The sequence below is a fragment of the Cotesia glomerata genome, linkage group LG9 (genome assembly GCF_020080835.1).
Source record: "Cotesia glomerata isolate CgM1 linkage group LG9, MPM_Cglom_v2.3, whole genome shotgun sequence".
In the NCBI taxonomy this organism is placed as follows: Eukaryota; Metazoa; Arthropoda; class Insecta; order Hymenoptera; family Braconidae; genus Cotesia; species Cotesia glomerata.
In genome coordinates this window covers 18669770-18694144 of record NC_058166.1, presented here as the reverse complement: position 1 = coordinate 18694144, position 24375 = coordinate 18669770, and the positions used below count along the sequence as shown (strand labels likewise).

Sequence of the window (24375 nt, the reverse complement as noted above, 5' to 3'; positions counted from 1 at the left end):
GAGATTACGTTATTATCTCGCTTTCCAGAGCTTTTAGAAGAGGTTATTGTTCCTGTAATTGTCCGCTTTGAGACAATGGGGTACTAAAAAGTGGCCTAATTTTAATTCAATCATTTTTTTTTAAGATTTCAGTATGTAAAATTATATTTTAGTGTAATTTTGTGAAAAATTGAATGAACAAAAAAATTGGTCATATGTGATCAGAAGATCTGACCAAATGAGATCATTTATGACCAAATGTGACCATAATATCTGATTTTATATGATCATAAGATTTGATAATTAATATCATTGATGTGGTCATAAGATCTGTTATTTAATCAGAAGATCATTATTATATATGATTAGAGGATCTAACTAAATGTGATCATAAGATCTGAACATGTGTAATCATAAGATGAAATGATATTTGATCATCAGATCTGATGATCTTGGATCATAAGATTTGATGATCTTTGATCATAAGATTTAATGATATTTGATCATAAGATTTGATGATCTTTGATCATAAGATTTAATGATATTTGATCATAAGATCTGACTTTATTTGATCTTAAAATCTGATGATATTTGATCATAAGGTCTGATTAAATGTGTGATCATAAGATTTAACTGTCTGTGATCAGATCTTACCAAGTGTGACCATAAGATTTAATGATATTTGAACAGAAGATCCAATGATATTTTATCATAAGATCTGGACATATGTGATCATAAAATCTAATGATATTTTATCATAAAATCTAATGATATTTTATCATAAAATCTAATGATATTTTATCATAAGATCTGGACATATGTAATCATAAGATCTAATTATACTTTGTCGTAAGATCTAATGATATTTGATCATAAGATTTGGACATATGTGATCATAAAATCTAATGATATTTGATCATAAGATCTGACTTTATTTGATCTTAAAATCTGATGATATTTAATCATAAGATCTGATTAAATGTGTGATCATAAGATTTAACTGTCTGTGATCAGAACTTACTAAATGTAATCATAAAATCTGATATATTTGATCATAAAATCTGAATATATTTGATCTTTTAATTTGATGATCTTTGGTCATAAGATCTAAATACATGGTCATAAGATCTAATAATATTTGATCATAAGATCTCATGATCTTTGATCATAAGATCTAATAATACTTGGTTATAAGATCTCGACATTTATGATCATAAGATTTGATTAAATGTGTGATCATAAGATCTGATAACATGTGATTATAAGATCTGATCATATGATCAGATCTGAAAAGTAGATCTGACCAATTTTTTACATTGTTTACATCATAAATATTGATATTTAAAATGAAATTGAGTTCTTGAAAGATTGAAAGGAAAGATTTATCAAAAAAATGAAAGAACTAATATAAATATAAATATAAATAGCATTTAAAATAAAGAGGGTGAAGTGAGGGTAAAAATAAAAAGTGAGCGACATTTGATTTAATGTTGGAAGCAAACAAGATGAGATAGGTGTACTGGGGATCTTGGGACCAAAGCATAAACCCGAGCTGAGCTATAAATTTTGAATCTGATGGCTCTTATTCTCGACTCCCTGTTACTCTTGTCCCCGTTTTCGAGAACTACCAACAGAAGAAGGTTAGGGTGCCAAGGGAGCACCAACTTTATCCCGACGTATAAAATTATACACGTCATAAAAAGTAACAAAACATAAACGCTGAAAATTCTGTTTCATCATAAATTTGAAAACCAGCTGAGGATTAGAAACAATAAACGAAAAAAAAATATACTACCATGTCTTTCTTCGGATAAAACGTTAAGCCCTTGAGAATAAAAAAAGATTGCCGTGAAATTGGAATAAGGCTTATATACATTTTATACGATACGGAGTTAAAAAATAATCTGTCAGTTTAGACAGTCGCTTTTTTTAGTGAATGTATGCACATGCAAGGCAAAGCGTGGAATTTTAAGACAGTGGGAATCACCTAGATATTTTTAATAAAATTTTTCCCATTTGGTACCAAGTCGCTGCTATAAAATTGGAGTGCTGTCTCTGGATTTGAAGATAAAATTTGAATTTTATTTTTTTCTTCCTGGCATTTACTTTTTTTAATCCACTTAAGAGAGACAGGATAAAAGATTTTTTATTATTATTAAATAATAATAATAAAATCTGTATTTTAGTAGTTAAAGTCATTTTTGTAGTGACTAAAATAATCAGCACTACCTAACACATTATATCTTCTAAAATATTAAAGATAGCTTCATAGTATAAAAACATTTTTTGTGGGAAATTTTTTAAGCTACAATTTTAGTCTCATAATTTTTCCTAAAAATCAATATTTCAGGAGTTATGATCATTTTTAAAGTACACAGAAGGATTTGTTTGTATTAAATAAGCTTTATTAATTGTTAATGATTTTTTAACATCATAGAATTTAATAAATATTTATTAACAGTTAATAAATTATTTATTAAATATCATTTATTAAATGTTAATAAATATTTGTTAACAGTTAAAAAATATTTGTTAACTGTTAATAAGTAATTTATTAAGTACAATTTATTAACTGTTAATAAATATTTATTAATGGTTAATGAATATTTGTTATCTGTTAACAAATATTTATTTAAAATAAAAAGCCAAAGTAGCAATTTTCTTTTGATAGTTTTTATAACCCTACAACTGAAATACATGATTATAATTAAATTCACTGAATAAATTAACGTTTTTAATATTTAAAAATATAAAAGATAATTATGAGCTGTGATAGAATTTAGTACTTTACCATAAACGTTATTAAAATGTAATATAATTAATGCAAACTAACAAACTTGCAGTCACTATATGACTGCCGTGACTTGTAAACTATAAATAATTAAAATTTTGCTTAATTAAATAATGAATTTTGTTAAATTACATTGTATTTTTTTAACTATTGACGTTTTTAAAGATATAAGCTCATCCCGATGTTACACTCATCAAGAGCTTTCATTTGAGTACCCACATGCATTTTTGATATATTTTTCATATATACATATATATAATATATATTTTTAAGATATAAGCTCATCGTGATGTTCCACTCATCAAGGGCTTTCATTTGAGTACCCACATGCATTTTGATATATTTTTCATATTAACCTATATACAATATATATAAATATATGAAAAATTGATGTGGGTACTCAAATAAAAGGTCTCGACGAGTGTAACATTGTGACGAGCTTATATCTTTAAAAATATCATAAGTAGACAAAATACAATATAATTTCTTAATTATTGACATTTTTAAAGATATAAGCTCATCATCATGTTATACTCATCAAGAGCTTTCATTTGAGTACCCACATGCATTTTTGATATATTTTTCATATTTACATATATACAATATATATAAATATATGAAAAATTGATGTGGGTACTCAAATAAAAGGTCTCGACGAGTGTAACATTATGACGAGCTTATATCTTTAAAAATATCATAAGTAGACAAAATACAAGGTAATTTCTTAATTATTTACATTTTTAAAGATATAAGCTCATTCCGAAGTTGTACTCATCAAGAGCTTTCATTTGAGTACCCACATGCATTTTTGATATATTTTTCATATATACCTATATACAATATATATAAATATATGAAAAATTGATGTGGGTACTCAAATGAAAGGTCTCGACGAGTGTAACATTGTGACGAGCTTATATCTTTAAAAATATCATAAGTAGACAAAATACAATATAATTTCTCAATTATTGACATTTTTAAAGATATAAGCTCATCACCATGTTATACTCATCAAGAGCTTTTATTTGAGTATCCGCATGCATTTTTGATATATTTTTCATATATACATATATACAATATATATAAATATATGAAAAATTGATGTGGGTACTCAAATGAAGGATCTCGATGAGTGTAACATCAGGATGAGCGTATATCTTTAAAAATGTCAATCGTTCACAAGATACAAGGTCATTTCTCAATTATGTATCCTGGAGACAAAATTTTTCTTATTCTCTTAATAATATAGATAATTTTTGTTTATAAGCAATCTTAATATCATATGACATTGCAAGCGAAACAAAATATTTATTAACTGTTAATAAATATTTGTTAACTATTAATAAATACTTATTAACTATTAATAAATGTACTTTCCTCCCAAATAAATATTCATTTAATGTTAAAAAATATTTATTAAAATTAGATAATTGTCTTCAAATAAATTAAATTATTAATCATCAATTCACTTTTTAAATAAAAAATTATCCTTTCAAATAATAACAAAAAATTTTCAATCACTTAAAAATACTATCCATCGAAAAACGGTGATTATTAACCGAAAAAAATTGTATTGTGAGATATTGTTGACCTGTCCTCAAGTTTATTTTATTGTCAAGAGCTTCTATAGCAGCTCTAACCTTGCCATTGTTGTTCGCTCGTCTGTCCAATAGAATAAAATAAACTAAAGTCTAATAAAAAAATGAAAAGCGGCTTCTATTCCATTTGGTCTAGCCGGACTCGTAATACTTATCCTCATCCTGATCCTTGTACTTATAGTTATAGTTATAGTTATAGCTATATACCTCGGTAGATGCAAACGACGGGAACAATGAGGGTGGAGAGTGAATCAGCAGAACACCAACGAAGATGTAAGGTGTGCTTCCCACCTGGGATCTATCTGGAGATGCTCCGGTCTGATGGGCAACTGCGTTACTCTGTTACTATCCCATATCCTATATCCCATATCCCATATCCTTTCGTGGTCTCATGCTACTCAACGTCCAATTCGAAATTGCACACAAACCAGTTTCATTCTTGTTCCTTTACATTTTCATATAAAGTTTCACGTACCAGCCATTGTTGTCCTTTATTTGCCGCTCCAAGCCAGGATATTGAGAACCTGCGCGCTGATACTTTTCTTCATGCATTTTATTTTAGTTTTCCTTTTTTGCAATATCCGATAAAAAGCCAACCATTAAATAGAGAGGACAAAAATATATATTGACAAGTATTTAAATATAATTTTTTTTTTTTTTTTTTTGTAAAGAAATAATATATTTATTTTTTATTATTATTAATTTAAAATATTGATTTTTAGGAAAAATTATAAGGATTAAAAATTTATGGGTAGATGGTATGTAAATAAATCAATAAAAAATGTAATCTTATAAATAAAAGACATTTTCTTTATTCATGATTAAAATATATATAAATAATTTTATTGTTGTATGATACATATCCCTATCTATATTACAAATATACAAAATTTGTTTATATTTATTATTATTTACATTTATAAATTGTCGTTTGAGCTAACAAAGCAGTCGCCCAAAACAATAAAAGATAATTAGCGAAGAACAATTTCATCTTACATATTTTATTTTAATGATTTTTTAAATATAAATTTCTTTAATAAACGTGATCAATATGTAAATTCAACGATCGACCAATTAGCGAGAGAAAAATGCGTAATTCGTTGCGATATAAGATATACAAGTACTTTTATTTCTTTTTATTTTTTACTTCTTAGTTACTTTTGCACTAATAATGTCCATTTATTTAGTTTTAGTTTTAGTTTTAGTTTTAGTTTTATTATCCTACGAAAGCTATCACGAGTCTTCTTTTTTCGATCGAATCTTTAAGTTATTTTATTTAGTCTTGAAAAAATTATTTTTATTATTTTTAGTTATACTCCAGCGCGATTGTGATTATTTCTTCTTGATCATAAGTTGATAGAATTGTCTCGATAGTCCGGGGTTCTGAAAAATAAATTCATTTAAGAAATTATTAATCATCTAAATCAATTTTGTATTATTAAAAAAAATTTTCCCACAAAAAAAATTTATTAATTATTTTCAAGAAAATATGGCCTGATATGATCTTCTATTCAAATTGGTCATTTTAGGCCATATATGACCAGATCAGGCCATATATCATCAGGTCATGCCATATATGACCAGATCAGATTTTATAATCAGATCAGGTCATATTATATATGACCAAAGCATGCTATATATGGCCAGGTCATGTCATATATGATCATTTATAACCATATTATGTCATATATAATCAAGTCATGCTACTTATATGGCAAAAATAGTGCCATATATGATCAGATGATGCCATATATGGCAAAAATAGTGGCATATATGATCAGATGATGCCATATATGGCCACATGATGCCGTATATGGCCATATGATGCCGTATATGGCCATATGATGCCATATAAAGTCATATCATTACATTTTTCCATGGATTATAAATAATACATGCCATATATATGGCTAGATCATGCCATATATGATCAGATGATGCCATATATGGTCAGATGATGTCATATAAAGTCATATCATTACATTTTTCCATGGATTATAAATAATACATGCCATATATATGGCTAGGTCATACCATATATGATCATTTATGACCAGATCATGTCATATATGGCCAAATGATGCCATATATATTCAGATGACTAAATTAGGCCATATAAAGTTATGTCATTGAATTTTTCCACGGATAATAAAATAATGCTTAATTTTTTAAGACCTTAAGAAATCAAATAATTAAGTGAAATTTTTTTTTAAATGCACACAATCATTATTTTTCATATTTATTTATAAACTAGTAAGTAAATCACAAATTTAGCCGAGTTTTATCAACTAAAACTCTCAAAGAAGAAAAAACCTAAGGTAATCTCTTAATTATTTGGTTACTTCGAGGACAAAAAATCTTATCAAAGAGCATTCTATTGGTAAACTAATTACCGGATTTGATAAAACTTTTATCAGAGTAAAATGGAGGTAAAAATGTTGATAAGAATTGGATTTAGGAAGTTATAGTCTTGAGCTCTTTCTTCTCTTTCTCTTTTTCTCTTTATATATATAGATATATGAAATTGAATTCACCGAAAGCTTCGATAAAACTAATATAAAACTTAGCTTAGAATAGAGTTGTAAAAACCTTAAAATAAAACTTACTATTCTTTTGGTGATATCCAGGGACTCCATACGTGGATAAAGTTCGATAATACCTCCGGCTAGGATTCCCATCTGAAACAAAAGACGAAAAAAAAAAAAATAAAAACGTAAGAATAATAATAAAGAATAGAGTTTAACACTAACGGATTAATCTATTTTATTTCATTACATTTATTTCCTCTTTGTCCGTCTTTTATTTTTAGATATATATATATTTTTTTTTCTTCCCCGGGGAATACAGATCGCGATTACGCTGTTTTATTGACTGAGAAACGGTGAAGACTTTTGCCAATACAAAGTGACCGTAAGTAAGAATGTACCTCGACAAAATGGCTGATAGTATTAACGGGAATTGAAAAAAAGCTGGACGGAAAAAAGTTAAATAAAATAAAAATAGTTTGTCGGTAATGAAATACCAGAGACTTGATATTGTATTGAGAAAATTACTGATGCGTTACAGGGTAGTTAAGTCTCAGTACATTGAGTATTGTATATTGTTGAGTGTACTTTGTGCTAAGACAAAAGGGAATTTCAATTTTACTCTTTATTGAAGTTGTTTATTGGTTCATGAGATTTTTAATTAAGTTTTTAATTAAAATACCATCGTCTTTTCCGTACTCAGGAAAAAAAAAATTACATCTGACTCTGTCTGATCAGATTTGGTCATATGTAGTCACTGATCACGGATCAGATTTGATCAAATGTGATCAAATCTGGTCACAATTTGCCATTTTTTCGTTCTGATATGATTTGGCTAGATTTCATCATATTATACATATATGATCACTGATCAGTTATGATTACATGTGACCAAATCTGGTCAGATTTGTATTTTGTCCTTATCTGATAAAATATGACCGAATAAAATCAAATTGGGTATTTATGATCAGTGATCACTGATCAGATGTGACCAGATTTGGTCAGATTTTTATATCGACGTTTTGACTAGCAAATTGTCTATCTCCATTTTAGAGAATCTTCCATTTGTACGAAAAAACAATTATTTTAAAATTTATTATCATTTTAAAAAACTATTCAATGCCATTAATATCGAATAGAGGTATAATATTTTGGTTTGGATCATTCAAATAATTTATAATTGGACTATTGCTACATCAAAATGTTAAAAAATCACTCTCTAAAAAATAAGGAGTTAGACTGATTGCTAATTAGACCGTCGATATTATGTCTATCTGATGAGATCTAACCAGTTTTAATCAAATCTGATCACTTATGATCACATGTGACCATATCTGACCCAGAAAATCTGACTAGATATGTATTTTCTCCTTATCTGTTAAAATATGATCAGATAAAATTAAATCTGACTTATATGATCAGTGATCAGTGATCATATCTGATCATATGTGATCAAATGTGACCAGAAATAGTCAGATTTGTATATTGTATCTATCCGATGAGATCTAACCAGTTTTAATGAAATCTGACCACATGTAATCAGATCACTGACCAGATCTGATCACTTATGATCACATGTGACCATATCTGACCAAGTAAATCTGGTCAGATCTGTATTTTCTCCTTATTTGTTAAAATATGATCAGATGAAATTAAATTTGACTTATATGATCAGTGATCACTGATCATATTTGACCATATGTGATCAGATTTTACCAGATATGGTCAGATTGATATATTGTATCTATCTGATGAAATCTCACCAGTTTTAATTAAATCTGATCACATGTGATCACTGATCAGATCTGGTCAGATCTGATCATATTTTCATAAAATCAAAACTTTTTTAATTTTCTTCTTTAAAACAACTGAATTGATAAAACATCATACAAATGCATTAATGGCGGTTATTATTTGTCCGAAAGGGATTCATAGAAGTTGATTCATTCATTAGGAAGACATAGTTGTGTGGTTAATTTAGTTTCAATAAAGTCGTTACGGTTTGTGAAAGTTAAAGCAAAGTTTCAATTAATTCACGTGTTACAACTACGGAAGAGATGGCGGTGCACCGAGAGGAGATGGAGATGGAGGTAGACTCACTAAAATTACTCTTCAGAATCGATATTAAACCGAGTAGTATTGGGGTATACACATATACATTCATCCGTCTCTATCTCCAGCCGGCAGATTGATTCAGGCAATCGATTAAATACCACAGTTCGACTGATTCGATAATTGAAGAACAAATCGGATTATCTACTCGCTGTTCTCCAGAAAATATCCCCCCGGTTTGTATCAATACGCTTTCATTTAAACTCCTATCATTCTCTTCTTATTAAGTGCATCCATATCTATTTCCAATCTTTACTTAAATTATTATTATCAAAATATCTCATCCAATTATTATATAAAAATATTTTTCACCCATAAGGTATTTAAAATAATGTCTCAAGAAAAAAACTTATACATAATTTATAAATCGTGAGTCTTAAAATTTTCCCCTGTTATTAAAATAATTAACACAAAGAATTACTAAATAATTGGATTTAACTTTGAAATTATAAATTCTGAGGATGTGAAGGCTCTTGTGATCCTGGCTCAGGTGTTTTTTTGTATCCAACTGTGCGTGCAAGAACTTCTCACATGTTAAAGTTATATATTATGGAGGAGGAAGATGAGGAGAAGAAGAAAGAGAAAGAAAGAGAGTTAAGTATAAGTAGAGGCCTCATATATACTCAGTATATATAATGCATAATATAACATACAACAGCAGATGCTCAATCTGCAGCCTCACGCCTCAGTACAATGGCCTGTGATGCTGGAATAATGGTCCGGCTGTTATATTATGTTAGAGTTGTTTAACAATAAAAGACCAGCTAGCACTTTACTTATATTACCACTTTGTACTTTAATTTATTTTACTTCGCATCTTTTGTCGCAAATTATCCGCCAAATAAAAGGCTCCAATGTAGACATTAGAATGTCACTTTAGATTAAAAAAAAGAAGTGATAGTTATATGATTGCTGTAAGTGAGTTTTTAAAATATATTTTGGTGGAGGGAGAGGTGTCGGTTATTTCAGAGTTTGGATTTATCTGAAAGCGATGTGAGGAAACTCTACGGCTTTGAGTTGTCGCAGCTGGTTTTTTAGAGATTATTCACATTCACGGGCGTGGAAATCTGTCAGCTTTAAATCTAAGTTATGTTTTTCGTTAGAAATATTTTTTTTTATTTTTAGAAATAATATATGTGAGAATACGACTCATAAATCTTTAGTCATATTTTTTGTTAAAAAATTTTAATTTTGCTGAGAAAAAAAATTGTGGTCAGATTTGGTCAGTGATCACTGATCATATAGATTAGATCTGATCATAAAGATCAGATCTGATCATATAGATCATATCTGATCATATAGATCATATCTGATCATATAGATCATATCTGATCATATCTGGTCAGATAAAAAACGTGAAGATCTAATCAGATCTTTATGGTCTGATATATTCAATTTTGATCACATATGGTCAGATCTGATCAGTGATCAGTAATCATGGGTCAGATCTGATTATATATGATCAGATTTAACCAAATATAAGCAATTTATAGATCTGAAAAAATATATTGGGTCGGATCTGGTCACATTCGGTCAGATCTGATCAATGATCAGTGATCATATATAAGATCTGATTATAGTCGATCATATATTATCAGATATGAGCAATATACAGATCTAAAGAGTCAGATGTGGTCATTTTTGGTCAGATCTGATCAATGATCAGTAATCAATGATCATATACGTCAGATCTAATTATCTATGACCATATCTTGGTGGAAAAAAAAATAATTTAACGATCTTAAGAGATCTACTTGGTCAGATTTGATCAATGATCAGTGATCATATATAAGATCTGATTATAATCGATCTCATATTATTAGATATGAGCAATATACAGATCTAAAGAGTCAGATGTGGTAATTTTTGGTCAGATCTGATCAATGATCAGTAATCAATGATCATATATGCAAGATCTGATTATATATGACCATATCTTGGTGTAAAAAAAATAATTTAACGATCTTAAGAGATCTACTTGGTCAGATCTGATCAATGATCAGTGATCAGTGATCATATAGATAAGATCTGTATATCTATGACCATATCTTGGTAAAAAAATGATTTAAAGATCTTAAAAGATCTACTTGGTCATATCTGATCACATTTGGTCAGATCTGATCAATGATCAGTGATCATATATGCAAGATCTGATTATATGCGATCTTATATTATCAGATATGAGCAATATACAGATCTGACGGGTCAGATATGGTCATGTTTGATCAGATCTGATCAATGATCACTGATCAGTGATCATATATGTAAGATCTGATCGTATATGATCATATTTTGGTAAAAAAAATTAATTTAAAGATCTTAAATCTACTTGGTCACATCTGGTCAGATCTGATCAGTAATCAGTGATCACAAACATAAAATCCGAATTTTTCTCTAAAAAACCTTGAAAAAAAATATTTCTACTAAATAATTTTCAATTACTGATGTAACATTGTACGTCTAGTATTGATCGGAAAACCCTGAAAATATTAAAGCGGATAGTTAATTCGTTAAATTGCTATTAATTAGATTAATGAGTTCCTTTCCAATTAGCGGAGTTTGTCCTGCCGGGTTCTCCGGTTCTTTTTTTATTCTTTCTCCTAATTAATTATCATTTTAACGTTATTATGCTCTCTGGCGTTTTTACTTTATTATCTTGACATAATTAATACCATATATTTGTGTTTTAACGTTCGACGTCCGCAGTTAACTTACTGTTTTATCTTTTCACTTTTCTCTATTAAATATAATATAAAAGGATGCAATTTTTCTAAAGCAGCGACATTTTTTTTTTTCAAATTAAAAATAACTTTTTAATCGATCAATTTATTTTATTTTAAGTATCTTATAAAATTTTTAAATGTTTGAACAATAAATCGGATCGTTGATTGGATAATTAGCGATAGATTTACCCGGAAAAAAAAAAAAAAAAAAAAAAAATTGAGATGATCAAACGTAGGTGCAGCGGCATCAGGAGAATTTGGAAATGCAATCAATCTATCAATCAGCACACAAGAGAAAACGTGACGAGAATTAAATAGGGTACCGTTGAACGAATGATAGCTCGATAAAAGAATAAAGAACAAAAAATAGCTAACGACAGAATAAAATAAAAAAAAAAGGAAATCTAAAATAAAAGAAGAAGAAGCAAACTCGCGAACAAAAGTAAAAGACAAAAGACAAAAGACGGCAAGATGAAAGCACTCGGTCTAACCTTCGTCACATTCACTCATTGATTTTAGATATTTTTTCGCCTCTTTTATCTTCCGATTCCTTCTCTATGGGCAATCAGTGTTCCGTTAACGTTCCACGGCTTTATTCTTCCCCCCGAATGAAGATCTTGTATCTATAGCAATCGATTTTTCCGAATTATTTAACTAAAAAATAATAAAAATTTTATAATAGTCGCTGATTTTATTTTTATTCCGTACGTATTTTTTTTTTTTTTGATTTTGTATTTATGTTCCGTGGGGCTTTGTGTAAAATTCTTCTTTTTTATTTTATTTTTTTTAGTTTCTTCCACTTTCATCGACTCGCTCTTCCCAGCGCGCTCACAAAGCCCTTCGGTTGACTTTTACATCTACAAAAGTTCTACCGAAGTTCAATGGACATGTCAAATGTCAATTCATTGATTTTTATTCATTTTTTAATCCAATTATTTTTTTTATTATGCTAAAACACCTGAGCTGAAAAATTGACAGTTTATTTATGGATTTTCTTTTATTTATTGTTTGTTTTGTTGACTCAGGGATTTTATTTCACTTATTTATTTATTTTTTTTTTTTTTTAGTAGGAGTAGAAATTGTGCCGGGAGGAGTTTATAACTAGGGGCGTAGGAAAGTAATTGATAAAATAGTTCGATTTCAATGAAAAAATTAACAATTACTCTTTGAAGTATGTAGTTTTTCAAAATCTAGGCTAAGAATTGAAAAAATTAATAGTTTCGTTAGAAAAAATTATTTAAAAGTCGATTTTTTAAGTTTTTGATATTTTTCTTGGAAAAATTTTTATTAAATGGAGACGTAAGAAAGAAGTTGATAAAATTTTTTGATTTTAATGAAAAAATTACTAGTTACTCTTTGAAGCATTTAGTTTATTAAAATCTAGGCGAAGAATCAAAAAAATTAATAGTTTCGTTAGAAAAAATTATTTAAAAGTATATTTTTAAAAAATTTTTTGGAAAAATTTTGAGGAAATGGAGGTGTAGGAAAGAAATTGATAAAATTGTTTGATTTTAATCAAAAAATTACCAATTACTCTTTGATGTATGTAGTTTCTTATAATCTAGGCAAAGAATTGAAAAAATTAATGGTTTTGTTAGAAAAAATTATTTAAAAAGTCAATTTTTTAAGATTGTGATGTTTTTGTTGGAAAAATTTTGAAGAAATGGAGGCGTAGGAAAGAAATTGATAAAATTGTTTGATTTTAATGAAAAAATTATCAATTACTCTTTGAAGTATGTAGTTTATTATAATCTAGGCAAAGAATTGAAAAAATTAATAGTTTCGTTAGAAAAAATTATTTAAAAGTTAATTTTAAAAATTTTTGATATTTTTCTTAGAAAAATTTTTATTAAATGGAGACGTAGGAAAGAAGGTGATAAAATTATTTTATTTTAATGAAAAAATTATCAATTACTCTTTGAAGTATGTAGATTCTTAAAATCCAAGCGAAGAATTAAAAAAATCAATATGTGCGCTAAAAAAAATTATTTAAAAAGTTAATTTTAAAAATTTTTGATATTGTTTTAGAATAAATTTTGAGGAAATGGAGGCGCAGAAAAGAAGTTGATAAAATTTTTTTATTTTAATGAAAAAATTATCAATTATTCTTTTAAGTATGTAGATTCTTAGAATCCAGGTACAGAATTAAAAAAATTAATATTTTGGCTAGAAAAAATTATTTAAAAGTGAATTTTTTTAATTTTCACTTTTGTAACTATTGTTCTTTTTTTTTCTTTTTGCTATTGTATATGTGAGGAAACGACAGCCCTTAGGTCTGCTTTCACTTCCATTAACGGCTGAGCCGCCGATAAGCTGCATCGATACGCCCGCTCCGCAGTATAAGCCCGAATACGAATGGAGGATACTGTATGTAGGAGCTATAGCAAACTGTACCGGGTGTATTGTATTGTACCTGGCCCTCTTCAGGCTCGCTTCTTCACAAGTTTCGCCCTTTTTGCTCTTTACTGCTCTCTCTTTCGGGGATTACCTAAAAAATACATTTACAACGGACAATGGCCCCGAAGAGACTCATTGTGTGTCGAATTTCACCTTTTTGCCCTAGTTCAAGAGAACCCAAACTTTTTTTCGAGTTTTTATTTTGTTCATACATTTTTTAACATTTTTACCTTACTTAGGTATTTACATATGGATTGTTATTGTTCCCATTGTTTGAATTTTTTATTTTTGCGACTCGGGGTTGTTTAGAATTTTTTATTGGGGCATTCATGGTTTTTTTTTTTTATTTATTTTGGTGTTAATATTCATTAGATTAATTCTTTGTTTAGATTCTCTGAAACTAGATACTTTGAAGAGTAAATGGTAATTTTTTCATTGAAATCAAAAAATTTTATCAACTTTTTTTCTACGCCTCCATTTATTAACAATTTTTCCAATAAAAATATCAAAATTTAAATAAATTAACTTTTAAATAATTTTTTCCAGCCAAACTATTAATTTTTTCAATTCTTCGCCTGGATTTTAAGAAAATACATATTTTGAAGAATAATTGGTAATTTTTTCATTAAAATAAAAAAAATTTATCAATTACTTTCCTTCGCCTCCATTTCTCAAAATTGTATCCAAGAAAATCATCAAAAATTTTTAAAATTCATTTTTAAATAATTTTTTTTAGCCAAACTATTAATTTTTTTAATTCTTCGTCTAGATTCTAAGAATCTACATACTTCAAAGAATAATTGGTAATTTTTTCCTTAAAATAAAAAAATTTTTTCAACTTCTTTCCTGTGCCCCCAATTATCAAATTTTTTTTCAAAAATTTACTATTAAATAATCTTTTTACGCAAAACTATCTATCTTTAATAATAATAACATCAGCAATAATAATAATAATAATAATAATAATAATAATAGCATAGCTGAAGGAAAAATAATTTTAGTGCCAGCTCTCGGACATATTTATAAGCTCATAAAAATAAAGGACTTATCGCAGGAAGAATCGGCAGTAAAATTACGCTATGAATAACGTTCATTCGGTTCTCTAGAGTTTTATTATTATTACACCCAGTTATTTTTATTATTTGCCATTATTATTGCTACTGTGACTGGAACTGGGACTGAAACTTTTAAAACTGATAAATCCAATGACAGATAATTTGTCATAGCTCATGGCGCATGGCTCATTGGATAATCCGAATATTTATAGAGTATCCTCTTCTCTATACATATATCTATCTATCTATCTATCTATATAGTCCGTGATACTAGCACAATTTCATTATGTTCATCCTCGGCGGTACCATAAACTCCATTTTCCATCTCTGATAAAATTAATACCAACTCTTCTGTCCTATAAACACGTGTATCGCAATCGTTAATTATTACGGTACTATTTAATTTTAATTTACGCGCTTTTACATTTAATTCATTCATTTTTTATTTTTTTTAGTCACTGGTGAATTATTTAAATTATGAGTAAGTGTAGTTTATATTAACGCTGTTAAAGTTCACTGATTAATTCTTACATTCATTTCCCCAGCAGGGACGAAAATAAATAGTGTGGATGGAAAAAATAGAAAATAATTGGTAACTTCTAGGAACTAGTTTTATTTTTTATAATTTATGTAATAGAGAATTTTATTAGAGCAAATGAATAAACCACGATTATTAAATATTTATAGCTTGATAATATTGAATATTCAGTGACAGTGATATTAAAGTGAATAATTACGTTTAAATTAATATTTCAATACCTATTTTCAATTTTAAATTCTTTTTTTTTCTGATGATTTTTGGAAAAATAAGATGACATTTAAAGTGGTTATAATTTTTGAATTTTTGATTTTGGGAAATATTTTTGAACAAAAATTGTAGATAATTTAATTTTGAAAAATTTTGGGGTCTTTAAAAATTTTTCACAAGCGATATTTTGGAAAAAATAGGTATTTTTTGTGGAAGTTATCTAATATGACCTTTTTAAAAATGTAGATTAAAAAAGAGGCTGTAATTTTGAAAATTTGGATTTTAGAGAAAATTTTTGGAACAAAAATTGTAGATAATTTAATTTTGAACAATTTTGGTGTCTTTAAAAATTTTTCACAAGCGATATTTTGGAAAATATAGGTATTTTTTGTGGAAGTTACATAGCATAGCGTTTTTAAAAATGTAGATTTTAAAAAAAGCTGCAGTTTTGAAAATTTGAATTTTAGAGAAAATTTTTGGAACAAAAATTGTAGAAAATTAAATTTTGAACAATTTTGGTATTTTTTAAAATTTTTTTACGAGCGATATTATAGAATATATAGGTATTTTTTTATAGAAATCGTAATGTGACATTTTTAGAATAATAAAATCGTGAAAAAACAGCTGTGATTTTGAAAATTTTGATTTTAAAAAATGCTTAAGATAAAAATTGTAGTGGAATTAATTTTGAACATTTTTGGTATCAATAAAAATTTTAATAAGTTCAATATTTCAGAATTTATAGCTATTTTTTCAGAATCCCGGAAAAGATTTTAAAGTTATGAAAAATTCATATTATTTCATTAAAATTATTATAAAATAAAAATAATCATAATAATGTGTATTTTTTTTTTTTTGTAAAAAAAAATGGAGCGATCATTCTGGGGGTGGATATTATAATTTTTATTTTACAATAATTTTAATGAAACAATATGAATTTTTCATATCTTAAAAATTTTTTCCGGTCTATTTTTTCCGATTACCATTTTTCCAAATTACAATCTAGATTCAACTATCACCTAAAAGTTTTCCATATTAATATTTTAAAAACTTACCAGAATCATGTTCCTATGCCCACAAATGTTGCGAAGGCGGTGGAGGAGGAGGTGGCAAAGGCAGAGGTCTCTCTAGCACAGGAATCGGCGAGACATCAGGCATGGCGAACTTTAATTTCTGCCAGAACAGCTTATCCCCCCAAACGAGAACCGTGTGCGAAGAAATCCTCTTCCTCAGATCAGCGTCAAGATCCCTGGGGCAGACGCCTCCAACAAGTAACAAAATAACGGACCTGCCCTTGCCCCTGAGAGCCTCCCTGAGTGCGGCCTTGAACTCGAACCTGGACCACTCTCCATGCAGGAAATTCCTGGACAAGATAAGAATGGTCCTCCTGGAGGAGTCCGCAGCCTCCGCAACAGCGTCCGCAACATTGGCTCCAGCTCCAAGGTCCCTGTAGTGCAGACAGAGCCTGTAAGACGACTCCAGACCGGGAACCAGGACCCTCGACACGAAATTTTCGTCAACGGCCGAATAGGAGATGTAAGCATCGAAGGGTTTCTCCCGGTCCTCAAAGGCCGCGGTCTTGTAGCAGGCTCTTAATCCGCACCTGCTGGCTGCCCAGGCCCTGAGCGTCCTCCTGTGCCTGAACGCTCCACAGATCAAAGCGACCATCGCGAAGAACAGCACCGCAGTGGCCAGCAGGAGCGGCAGGTAAGCCTCCAGCTGCCTGGTTTCAATTGCGGAAGTGGTTCCGGTCAACGCAGCACAATTTACCACCGTTCCGTTGACCACCAGGTTGATGGGCATCCCCAATTCGCAAGTAACCCGCTTCCAATCGGAGATCTTGACCTGGTTCTTGGTCATCCAGTCGCGGACCTGGTCCAGGAATCCGCACTCGCAGCTCCAAGGGTTGCTGGAGATGCTGATGTCCACCAAATAAGGGTTTAAGGACAACTGCCAGAGCGCGAAGGTCTTGAGCTTGTTGTTGTCCAGCCTGAGAACCTCCAAGTGGGTCAGAGCATTGAAGGTTCCATTGTCAATGTACGCCAGGAGGTTGTTCTGGAGGTACAGCTCCTTCAGGTTCTCCAGTGGGATCAGTTCCGGGCCGTTCAGTCGACCTATCCTGTTGTTCTCCAGGTGCAGAACCACCAGCCGCTTCAATCCGCTGAAGGTATGATTGTGAATTGTGATGATGTTGCTGTCGTTGACGTAGAGCACCTCCAGGTTCTTGCGGCCGATGAAGGAATGGGAGGTGAGCTCGCTAAAGTTGTTACCGTCTAGGTAAACCTCAGTTGCATCCATGGGCAGCCGCCCCGGTAAGGTTCTGTAGTCAGAATTGGAGCAATCTACGACATTTGCTGACCAGGACTGGTCGTGGTAGCATGTGCAGTTACTCGGACAGGTCATCTCGCAGTCACAGGCGTCAAAGTCACAGCAGTGGCACAGAGCAAAGCAATGGGCTTTGTAGGTACACAGGAATTGAGATGGCTTGGCTTCCAACAGCGACACAAAGGAACGGTGTCGATTGTACGGAAGCCGACAGTAGACTAGTTCCAAGTCCATGACACGTGGGTGCTGTCGGAGTGACAGTGAATTTATCCTTTGAAGCCACTCGATCGTGCAGTCACAGATAAATGGGTTCCCTCCAATGTAGAATTCAGGAAGAGCCCGGGTTTCAAGAATTTGGCTAAGTTGCAAAGCAGAGAGGTCCATCTTAACGATCTGGTTCGCGTAGAGGTCCACGCGGGTCAGATTTACCTTGTCGTAGAAGGTCTTGGGCTCGACGGTGTGGATCTTGTTGTCGTTGACGAACAGAAGCTCTATGGAGTCTGGGACGGATTTGGGGTCGATGCGAGTCAGCTCGTTGAAGGAGACGTCCAGGGTTTGGAGGTGAAGATTGCTGGGGGCGACTCCCAGGTCTTGGATTTTGTTTTTGTGCAAGTCCATCCATTGAAGCTTCTCGGGAAGCAATGCGTAGTCGAAGTGGTTGATCTGGTTGTCGGACATGTTCAGCCAGAGCAGCCCGGGAGTGTTGGCGAAGACACCTGTCATGTCCTGAAGGTAGTTAGCATCCAGTCTGATCGCTTGCAAGGTTTCATTGCTTGCAAACGCTCCGTATTCAATGTACTCTATCTTGTTTCTTGCGAGATTTAGAATCTGCAATTTAGGAAGCTCTGCGAAAGCACCACGAGTCACATTAACTATTTCATTGCCGATCATTCTGAGCCCGTACAAACTGGTCATTCCACGGAAACCGGGCTTGTCGAGAGTTTTTATTTGGTTCTCACCCAGGTCAAGAGTTCTTAACAGCCGCATGTCCTTCAGCGCAATTGGAATATACTCAAAGTTGTTTCCAGATAGATTGAGATCCTGCATGTTGGAGCAGTTACGAAGCGCGTCAGGGTGGATGCCTTCCAGAGCGTTAGAATCCAACGACAGCAACGACAAAACGTACAGTCCGTTGAGCGAGTAAGCATCCAGGTACGTAAGTCTGTTGTGCGACAATTCAAGCGTATGCAGATTTCTCATCGGAGAAAACGTATCAGCCGGAATGATTTCTATTTCATTGAACTGGAGGTTGAGAATCTGAAGGGTGTAGAGGTCTTTGAACAACTCCGGGTCGATCTTGTTAATCTTGTTTCTTGATAAATCCAAGAGCACCAATCTCACCAGACCGGCAAAGGTATTACCGTCTAGCCAAGAACTAGTAAGCATGTTCCTGGATAAATCCAGAGTGACAAGCTGGCTCATGTTGATCAGCAATCCTGGCGCCAATGCGCTGATCGAGTTATTCTGGAGTCTCAGCTCCTTCAGAGTATTAGTCGCGTCTTCGAACATTCCTGCCGGGAGGGCGACAATCCGATTGCTAGACAGATCGCATACTTCAAGGGATCTCAGCCCCTTCAAAGCCGCATCGTCAACCACTCTGATTACATTTCCAGACACATTGAGCGTTCTAAGCCTCTGCAGTGAGGAGAACCCATGAGACGGCAGGACTGAAATCTGGTTGTTCGACACATCCAAGCTCTGGATGTCCAGCGAACATGTCATTTGCGTCACCACCGGAGCGGAATCAACGTCCCGCTTAGAAACACCGACACTGTAATCACTGAACCCCAACTCCGCCACGTCCTTCAACATGTTCCAAGACACGTTCAGCGTCACCAAGCTCGTCAACGGGCAGAAGACCCCTTCAGGAAGCTGCCAGATGTTGTTCCCAGACAGGTCCATCTTCTCGATCAGCCGGGTGATCTCAAAGGCGCCTTTTTCCAATTCAAAGACATCCTGATTCTTGCGATCCTGGCTAGCTCCTCTGACTGTCAAGTTCCGCAAGTCATGGAACCCTGCCAGGACCTTTCCTGACCAGCTCCTCACCTGGCAGCCCAGCACCTTCAAGTCCTTCAGCCTCCATAGGTGCAAGTACTCCTCCACCAGCTTGGCCGCTTCAAGGTCACCCCCAGCTCCTGAATTTTCCTTGGATATGATTGATGCTTGCAGATTATCCTCGCAGATTATCGTCAGGGCAGTCACGTATTCCCCTAGAACTCTTGAAATGTTCAAGTGGGAGCTGCCCCAGTGAGTGTGGACGCAGCTCAACCAGGTCTCTTGCTGAATTGTGCACTGTGCTGGTAAATCGTACTTCAAGGAACTTGGTGAGCTGGTCACCGCCAGGACGCTGCTTCGCAAAGACAATGACAGCGATAAGATCCAAATCCAGGCAACCAATAAGTGGTCGAGAGCCAGCCAGCGGTAGCTCATTTCTGACCGGAATTAGCTTGGTTTCCGGCAGAGTTTCGACGTTTCTACCAGATGCAGCCTTTCAAGCACAGGTCATTTTTTATTGGGTGCTTTGATTCGGACCGCAGCAATTCTGACGACCTCCGAGTCTTCAAAAAAGACGCTGAGGTTAACATCTCCCGGCTTTTTGCCTCCAGCGGGTTGGTTTAGTCCAGGTTAGTGAAAATCTTCATCCAGATGTCCGAAATTGGAACTGGGGATGACTTTTTTATCTCAGAGCTTAAATCAGGGCTCAAAGTTTAATTATGTCGCTAAAACACGCCCTGAAGATAACTTGACCGGCATTTAGGGTTTTTTTCACTGCTTCTCACTCACTTTATCACTGGATCATCTTTGGGGATTAACTGACACTTTTGTGGGCGGAAGAATCATCGTGGTTACTCAAAACTTACGAAAATCCTGGCACAATTTAAAATCACACTTACACCAATTGGGATAAAACAAATACAAATCGCGGGTTTAGATTAGTAGAGGCGGAGCTACACGAAGTTGACCGTCACGACCGGAGTCTTCCGCACAACTGACGGGAGATCGCAACGGACTTTTACTCTGAGCGACTACGACGCAACATCACTGGTACCGGTTCCCCTTCCCTAAGGGACTGCCACTTCCACTTCTACTGGCATCCTCCTTCTCCTTCTCCATCTCTATCGGTATTCTGCTGTTACTACTACTGGTGGTGGTAGTGGTGGTGATGCTGCTAGCGAAGTAGAGTACGGCTACAATAACAAGTATATATAATACAGAAGCAGAAACTGGTAACCGGTGAGAATAGGACACAAATACTGTAATATACAGGACGAGGAGTCTATAGTATAATTTAAACTACTGTGTGTTACGGGTGTTACTACCACTTTGATAAGGGCAGTAATACAAAGTGTATCGACAGGCTAGACCAGGACTCCAGACTCTTGCTACTTACATTATTGTGTATACATTCATAAATTTCAGATAGTTTTGTATTTATAATGGTAATGCAAACAGAGCTTTTATTTTCAATATGCTTTTTATGCTTTAAGTTATTACTTTATGATTGAGAGGTTTATAGAGGAAATTTTAAATTTTTATTAGAGATTCATAATTTTTTTATTAATGTTTTTTATTTTGAAATTGGACATAAATTTTTTTAGTCAAATCATTGATCATATCTAGTCACATATGATCATATAAATGATCACCTGTCATCATATGAGGTCAGATTTAGTTACATTTGATCATATATGGATGGACATTTGGTCAGATATGGTCACACGTGGTCATATATGGTCACATATAATCATATTTTGTTACATATGGTCAAATGTGGTCACTTATGATCATATTTGATCACATATGGTCAGATAAATGATCACTTGTGATGAAATGAAGTCAGATTTGGTTAAATTCGATCATATATGGTTGTATATTTGGTCAGATATGATCACATATGGTCATATCTGGTTACATATGATCATTATAATCACATATGATCATTATGGTCACATATGGTCAGATAAATGATCACCTGTGATCATATCAGATCAGATTTGGTTACATTTGATCACATATGTTAGTGTATTTGGCCATATATGATCACGTATGGTCATATCTGATCACATTTGATCATTATATTTACATATGGTCAAATAAATGATCATTATGGTTACATATGGTCAGATAAATGATCACCTGTGATCTATCAGGTCATATATGATTACATTTGATTACATAGGTTGTTTATTTGATCATATATGATCACACATGGTCATATCTGGTCACATATGACAAAATTTGATCATATATGATTAAATGAGGCTACATATATTCAGATCTGATCATATTTGGCCATATAATTGATCAAATATGGTCACACAAGGTCATATTTGATCATAAATGGTGAAATGTGGTCAAATTTGATCACATATATTAAGATAACTAGATATATGTGGTCGTTAAGTGGTTAGATTGATCACAAATGGTCAGGAAATTGATCACATAGTCACGAATGGTCATAAAATTTTTTTTTCTCTAAAAAATTTGTTTACTAAACTAAACGATAAAGCGCGATCGCCGGACTAATTGACAAATATTTAGGTAACTAAAATAATATCATTGATTTGTCCCGAGGGGTAGATTATTAAACAATATGGACCAGAGGAAATATAAAACCGGAATTGGAATCACTGTTTCGAAAACCAGTATGTCATACACGGCATTGTCCGGGTAACTGCTATGTATGTGAGTAAAGGCCCATCAGTTGTTGTCAGCTGATGAATACCTTCACACGTGTATTCAATTTTCGGCATGTGAGATTGTGTGTGTATGCACATGTGAAGTACGGGTTTGTCTGACAGAGACGTAGCCAGTGGGACACGATACACATGCCGGAACTCGGCAATCATCCGAGCTTTCCTAAGGGAATCCGATCCCGTGGCCACCATTTTGAGCTACATGCAACATTCTATTCAATTAAACCGATTCAATATATATTTTTTTAAGTTGTGGCTGTTGATTTTGTTGTTTTAATCGAGCTAATTATTCGTATCCAATTGTTTTATTTATCTGCTGGAGTATTGAGCGTACATTATCGAGCCAATATTATACTGATGGATTTTATTTATTTTTATACGAATAATTTGTGTGATTTTTTTTATAAATTTAAACGATTTGGGTTTTTTTTTTTTATTTAAAGCTACTCAGACATTCTTGGGATAATTTATAAATATTGTATTACATATTACATGTGAATAATAAATGTATTACCTGGTGGTAGAAAAAGTGGATATTTTTATTTTTTTTTTTTTTAACCCAGTTACTTTAAATAATCTGGAAAGTTAATACTTTATGAAAATTTATTTAAATGTGTATGGCATAGTATGAAACGAAATGGAGTAATATAAGTTTTTTTAAAAATAATTGTTACGTGACGGAGGAAATAAAAGAGGTAAAGTTTACTGTAGCCCGTAGTGAAGTCTGGTCGAGAGACCGAGTTTGGCAGCAGTACTTTAAAGTTAAACAGCCGAGTTGTAAAAGCCCGAGCAAATAAAACAATCCGGGAATAAGAGAGGACAAACCCGTACAGGTGTTAAACTACCCTTTATTTTTTTTCTTTATTTTTTCTCTTTCAATGAAAATTTTACCCTGCTACATCCATCTGAAAACTATCAACTTTGTCCAAGCTTACAATCTGCAATCTATGAAAATTGATACATAAATACATTTGTTTATTTTATTTATTTTTTTTAGTGTGAAAAAAAAAAATTTTTTTTATCAGTTATTTTTTCAATGATTACATAAAATTAGATCTGATCACATATGGTCATATATCTGATCACATATGGTTATATATGATCAAATCTGATCATATATAACAAAATCTGGCCATATATTGTCAAATTTCGCAAAAGTGGTCAGATCTGGTCACATATATGGTCATATGTGATCACATATGGTTACATATGATCAGATCTGGTCTTATAGAATCAGATCTGATTTATATTGTCACATAACTAATTATGTATGGTAAAAATCTGATCATATATGGTCAGATCTGGTCACATATGGTCATATCTTGTCTCATATAGTCACATAACTAATTATGAATGGTAAAATCTGATCATATATGGTCAGATATGGTCACATATGGTCATATCTGGTCACATATGATCAGATCT

General features: G+C 32.1%; 1 protein-coding gene across 1 annotated transcript; it reads right to left on the bottom strand.

The window, feature by feature from the left end:
• Nucleotides 1–5380: 5380 nt before the first annotated feature.
• LOC123271526 (toll-like receptor 6) lies at nucleotides 5381–21291 on the bottom strand. The gene is made up of 3 exons (XM_044737870.1): nucleotides 16984–21291; nucleotides 6975–7046; nucleotides 5381–5751 (listed from the first exon to the last, which is right to left on the bottom strand). The coding sequence occupies exon 1, from the start codon at nucleotides 20681–20683 to the stop codon at nucleotides 16997–16999; it is 3687 nt and encodes a 1228-aa protein (XP_044593805.1). The 5' UTR covers nucleotides 20684–21291; the 3' UTR covers nucleotides 5381–5751; nucleotides 6975–7046; nucleotides 16984–16996.
• Nucleotides 21292–24375: the final 3084 nt, after the last annotated feature.